The following is a 6,586-nucleotide window of genomic DNA, read 5'->3' as shown; positions in this document are numbered from 1 at the left end:
GGTTTTACCCCTCCGCCGTCTTCTTCTGTGTGCTGCTGGTGGTTGTAGGGATCCCAGGGAACTGCCTCATCCTCTACATCTACACCAAGAAGATCAACATCCATATCACCAGTTTCTTCATCAAGATCCTTGCTATTCTCAACCTTGTCAGCACGTCGTGTCTGTTCCCGGTGTACATGCATGTCGTTTCGGATCCGAACATCGGGAACGGGTCTTTTCTGTGCTCTTGGTTTTCCTTCGGACAGCACTTCTTTGGGTTAAACACTGGACTTCTATACATTGTCATAGCAGGACAGAGGTTCAGAAAAATATGTAGACACGGCCAGACACAGCTCAAGGAACACGATGCCAAGAAGATACTCCTCGGTTGTACCTTATTTTCTGTTCTGTCATGTTCGCCTAATGCTTTTGTAACAAAAGCCGAAAAGTACAACATATCATCTTCTGAAGGACTGTGCTGGACGTCCCATTGTGATTTCACTGCCGAGGAACGTGGTAATCACATTTCAACACTGTACACATCATGGGTGATGCTTGAACTCATTGCTATCTTTGTGACGCTAGTTGTGTTGTATTCATTGATTAGTAAGCATGTACGACTGCACAAGCGTACACTCTCCAGATTATCTATCTCAAGTCAAAGTCAAATGAAGGTGACAAATCCAACCAGAATCTTCTTCTGCCTGACTGTAATATTCCTAGTCAGTTCTGCTCCAAGAGTTTTGCAGACTTTGTACTGTAGCGTAGCCAAAGGTAATGATCACCCAACCTCTGCCAGCATTCATTATGTTTATGATGTGATAATCATATTGCCCTTCATAAACTGTATAGTCAACCCTTTTGTCTTCGGCTTCACATCGAGAGTGTTCCGACATCACCTTATGTCTCTCATCCATGCTCGCATAAAAATAACTAGACCTCAGCAACTACCAGCAGACATGCGGCTATCGGTAGAATCAATGATGCCAATGTGATTAAATACTTCAAGTGAGTTTGGTATAAAGCCCGCTTTTAACAGTTTTTCAGTTTGTTCACTGCGTGTCAGCTTGATGTGGGAGGAAAGCCAGAAGTGATGCAGGTCAAGGCGAAACCCACGAGCACGGATATGGTGCTGGCCGATCTGGAAACATAATCTGGCGAATCTGGGATTCGAAACCACGATTGTAGTGTTCACGCCTAAGGGACGCAACTCTGAATATAGACTTCCAATGCCTTCGACGACTTGGCCAACCAAACAACAGTGCGTCAGCTGGGTGTGTCAACTGATCTCGTTGCATTTAGTAGTAGAACAAAGGTCACACATATTAGGCATTATTCAAATTTATAAAATGGTTGAAGAGGCAATTTCATCTCCAAAGTAACACATCAAAAAAGTCCTTTCATGTAATGACTATGAATCCTTTTGACCTAATCAGCGTTCCTGGAGTGTATGTGCTTGTGTAGTAAATACAGTGGGCCATGAGGTTTTATTCGGAGGTTCAACTGTGGTTTTGTCCAGATGTTAGTTTAGCTTGACAAATTGTCTTTTTGTATTGTTGCCATTCTAACATATCTATTTGGAGTGACTGTTATCATAATACTTGTATTTCCTGTGTTGTGGAAGTATCGTGTTAGTATAAGCTTCATACACTGGATTTAGTATCAGGGTAAACATGTTACGATTTCCAACATGATTCTAGACACAGTGTGAAGTCAACGACTACAAATTTTATTTCAGTTTCCGGGGATGAATGAGTGCGAGACTTTCAAACCATGATCATCACACACGGAAAATGTGACGCTATACAGCACACTACGTGGTTCTGTTTACATCCCTGTGGTATAGTTTTGATTTCCTTTTCTAAAATGTTGCTAATTTTGTTCATGCTAGGAAACTGTGTGGGGGAATGCCGAGCAGGACACACATGTGTGTGAATTCCTGAGGAATCCTATTTCATAAGAACCCGTTGAATAGATGGTTCAACTTCCATATGAGGTCAATAGTCACATGCTTTGATTCATAAAGAAAGTACTATAACTCTATACGGTTTATTTATGCTGATACGACGTTAATTACTGACTCATTCATATCACGAATATATGATGAAGAGAGGATGACACAATTTGTAGACATTTTTCCATTGATTGAACCAACAAGCCAGGTTCCTAACACCCAAAGGATCAGATTCAGGTGAATCTGGGACTCGAAACCACAAGTAGTGGTTCCCGGCAGCAAAGGGACACAACTAGACATAATTCATCCCTGGCCGCAAATATGTCGTTAATCTTCGCTACTATTACTTGAATCATTTACAACCATCGGACCAAATGCAAACATAGATTAATTAAAACACATTTATTTATATTTTTTGAGCGAATGCATAAAAGCATAAGCATTTAGGTATATCCCTAAATTTCCAAACTTTCATTGATGACGTTACCCCACCTAACGCCACAATTTGGTGACGATATTATGAGGTTACCTTTTGCAAAAAAATAGAATTGATGAGGTTATCATGTACCTCGACTGAACCTGTAATGAATACTTCTGCCATGTATCGATGAATATGCGCTATATGTTGAACTGATACCACAGGTGACTAGAAAACGCCAGTGCACAACAATGGCTAATCCGATATATTTAACATCTAGAAATAGGTATACATTCCTATCTCATTGTCTTGTTATATTTGTGTTTTTATCTGATTTGTTTTTCCACCTTGAATGCTATGTCAAACATGAATTATATTTGTCAGATGAAAAGATAGCAATATCAGAAGTGTCATCGGAGAATGAAACAGTAGAAGGGCCCCCATGGCGTCGGACCATAATCACAAACAGGCAACTGCCAGTCAATACAAGGAAATGACACCATAGCAATTACCGTCGAATTTGTTAGATATTTCAGCTTCCTTGTGTTGAAACAATAGGGGAAATCAAGCGCATCTGCCACCCAACTGCCCACTGTTCCTGTCTGAAATCATTACAAGGAAACAAGCTCAGATATATATAAGGCGTATTCCTGGAGACCCCGATATTTTATGAAAATGCTGAATGCTTGTCGTGGTACTTGACCCACCAAGCGCGGAACCCTTTAGTTCTGGAAGTTGAGACGTCAACACAAGTGGTGACGCAAAAGTTAAGCCCTCAAAGCAAAATGGTTATGAAACAATGTGCATATGAGAGTTCCGTTGTATCTCAACATCGTCAGACAGCCTCTGGAAGTGGAACGGAATAGCATCAAATGCCCGGGTAAATATTACCTGATTAGCTAACTTGAACGTAGACTCCTTGGCCATACCCAGCATTTATAAAAATTGGGGCGGACCATAAAACATAAAATGTATTGTGTTGTCGCTGTGAGCAATTTGGTGAAAAAGTGAAAACATTTACATCATAAATTATGTCGTACGGAGCATCGATACATCCGTGGTTCTGGACAGGATTGTATTATAACCAGATGCAGAATCCTGTTAGAACCCAACATGCTGCGTGTTTCAAAAGACAACAATAATACGCAGGACAGGAACGGGAGATGAGCTTTTAATCGAAAAGAATAAATTGTGGACGAAAATACTTCAGACTGATGATAAAAGAAGACATTGTCTGCCCAAAAAAACATTGATGCAAGATGCTTTCTAAAAAAAATATTTAGGCTTACCAGGTTTTACAACTATCTTGTCTCCATACAAAATCCCAGGACCTCCTCCCCAGAGAATCAAATGGTCGATCCCTCGAAGGCCTTGTCAGGATGATATATCGTCAATAATTTGAATCTGTGTATCTATACCCTGATGTAATGCAGGTGGAAAAGGGGTTGATCAGTGTCTAAGCTTTGTATAGTTGCAAATGTCATTGTAGTGCTTCCACCGTCCATAAACAAACATGTATTTCCAGATAACAATGAACAACACAGCGAGTCTGCCCCTTATCCCCATCAGCATCTTGGAAGGGATTAAGCTTCATCCCATCATCGCCTTCTTCTGTGTGCTGTTGGTGTTTGTTGGGATCCCAGGAAACGGTTTCATCCTTTACATCTACACCAAGAAAATCAACCTCGCAATTTTTGGTTTCTTCATCAAAACATTAGCAGTTCTTGATCTCATCACCTCCATTGGAGTAATACCTTCGTCTTTGATATCGAAAGTCATTCCAAATATAAACATCTCTGAAATGTGTAAGTACATCACCTTTGTCTGTTACTTCAGTTCTTCCACAACAGGGATTCTGTACGTTGTGATCGCTTTCCAACGGTTTAGGAAAATCTGTTATCCTCATGAATCTCAGCTAACAATGAATCTGGCTAGGAAAGTGACGCTTGTGTGTATCATCTTCTCTTTCGTATCTGGCCTTCCTATTGTCTTCATAATGGCAGCCAGCAAGTTACAAATTAAGTGGAATGTGAACAACAAGGAGGGCTTGGTCAAGGGTTTGACGTGTGACTACACTGAAACCGCTAAAGACATGAAGATAGCCCTGGCATTCTCCATCTGGATGTTTATATTCGTTGTGTGCATCATGAGCTCATTGACAGTGCTGTACTCCAAAATTGTCTTGAAACTGAGACGCCATACTCGAGACATGAATGTGTCATTACCTTCAACAAGACGCCATAAAAGAACTGTTGCCGTTACGGCCATGTTTTTCAGTTTGACCATCATCTATGTCCTGAGTGTTATCCCACGTCTTGTCCAGGCATTGTTATTCAGCAAGACCATGACAAGTACTCAACGGACATTCACACAGCTCCAGATGTCTGATTTTGCTGTCCAATTGCCCTTCGTCAACTGTGTTGCCAACCTCTTCATTTACGGTTTCTCCTCCAAAAGATTCCGACGTGAGGCCCTCTCTGCTCTGTGTGGTAGATATGACCCTGACCAAGCCCTCACTACAGATACTCGAACTCAGACGGAACTCAGCCTTGTGGGCCCGAAGCAAGTCTCACCTGGTACTATGTGTGCCCGCTCACAACATTGACCTTCTCTCGAGGATGGAACATATGAGTATTTATAAATCAGTAATTTTTATTATAGTACTATATGTGCTGATAGGGGATAATTTAGGAAACACTCACTGAAGCATATTTTACATGTATGTCCATATTTATTTAATTAAGTTAAAATCACTCATCTTGTATGAGAAAAGTTTGTTTTGTTTGTTTGTTGTTTAACGCCACTCAGCAATATTCCAGCTATATGACGGCGGTCTGTAAATAATCGAGTCTGGACCAGTCAATCCAGTGATTGATATCATGAGCATCGATCCACGCAATTGGGATACGATCACATGCATCAACAACCAAGTCAGCGAGCCTGATCACCCGATCCCGTTAGTCGCCTCTAACGACAAGCTTAGTCGCCTTCTAAGGCAAGCGTGGGTTCCTGAAGACTTATTCTACCCCGGATCTTCAAGGGTCTTATAAAAGAATTAAAACTGAACGTGGATAAAAATAATACCTTTTAATACTGGATGTAGAATTGCAAGACGTAACGCCCGCACAGCCCTACGAAGATTTAGAACTACTCGTACTAGTTTTGACAGAAACAAATATTGCGAAAGTAGGAATAAATATAGAAATTGCTGTCGGAAATACAAATTTAATATGCGTAGACACAGACAAGACAAACTGAAAGAGTCGATTGACAACCCTTCTGCGTTCTGGAAACAAATACGATCTCTCAAAAATATATCGTCTGCTACAGATAACATAACCAAATCACAGTTGCTTTGTCATTTTAAGTTGTTTTTTTTTCAAATGATGCAATATTCACTACGGCAATTGATGATATGCAAAATTATTTTACTGAATTCTACACTGATGTTGATGAAGTTATATTATATTCACCCTTTGTTGAAAACGAAATAATACATGCGATAAATCACCTTAAAGGGAAAAGCAGCTGGTCCTTATGATGTAGTTATCGAAATGTATAAATGTTCTAAATTTGAAGTTATGCCTTTTCTTTGCAAATATTTGAATAAGTTATTTGAGTTTATTTTCATTTGTCCAAAAAGAATTATATTACGATATAGCTTGAAATGGTAAACATGGTATCCAAATGTTTCCAGATTTGATAGGAATTTTTATGCTACTTTTCGCAGACGATGTCATTTTAGTGCCAGATACTGTTGTTGGTCTTCAAAGACAATTTAATAGTTTAAGTACATACATGAAAGAATAGAGATTATCAGTAAATCTAAAAATAAGTGTAATGTCTTGTGCTCATAAGGTTGGAACTATGTCACCTTATATGTTTTTTTATATCTCGTACAACCAGTTTTATTGTATGGTTCTGAAGTATGGGGATTTAAATGTCATGACTGTTTAGAGAAGGTTCACTTATTAGCATGTAAAACGTTTCTGTGTGTCGGATCTTCTACACCAAATTGTATGGTTTATGGTGAATGTGGTAGATACCCATTATATATCAACTCTCAGATTAGATGTGTAAAATACTGGTTTAAAATCCTTCATTTGTATGAACAACGTCTCCCTAAATTAGCTTATAACATGCTTCAACATTTAGATAACATGGGACAGAATACTTGAACATCGCATATAAGAAATCTTTTATTTTCTCATGGTTTGGGTTTTATATGGCTATGT

At 39.4% G+C, this 6,586-nt stretch overlaps 1 protein-coding gene across 1 annotated transcript; it reads left to right on the top strand.

The window, feature by feature from the left end:
* Positions 1-521: 521 nt before the first annotated feature.
* LOC124112566 (probable G-protein coupled receptor 139) lies at positions 522-5,199 on the top strand. Its single transcript, XM_048399239.1, has 2 exons — positions 522-3,231; positions 3,877-5,199. Exon 2 carries the CDS (start codon positions 3,883-3,885, stop codon positions 4,954-4,956), a length of 1,074 nt encoding a protein of 357 aa, XP_048255196.1. The 5' UTR covers positions 522-3,231; positions 3,877-3,882; the 3' UTR covers positions 4,957-5,199.
* Positions 5,200-6,586: the final 1,387 nt, after the last annotated feature.

Source organism: Haliotis rufescens, unplaced genomic scaffold, assembly GCF_023055435.1.
Source record: "Haliotis rufescens isolate VD_foot unplaced genomic scaffold, xgHalRufe1.0.p SCAF_1, whole genome shotgun sequence".
In the NCBI taxonomy this organism is placed as follows: domain Eukaryota; kingdom Metazoa; phylum Mollusca; class Gastropoda; order Lepetellida; family Haliotidae; genus Haliotis; species Haliotis rufescens.
The sequence above is the reverse complement of the archived record's forward strand: the minus strand, read 5'-3'. Positions and strand labels throughout refer to the sequence as shown.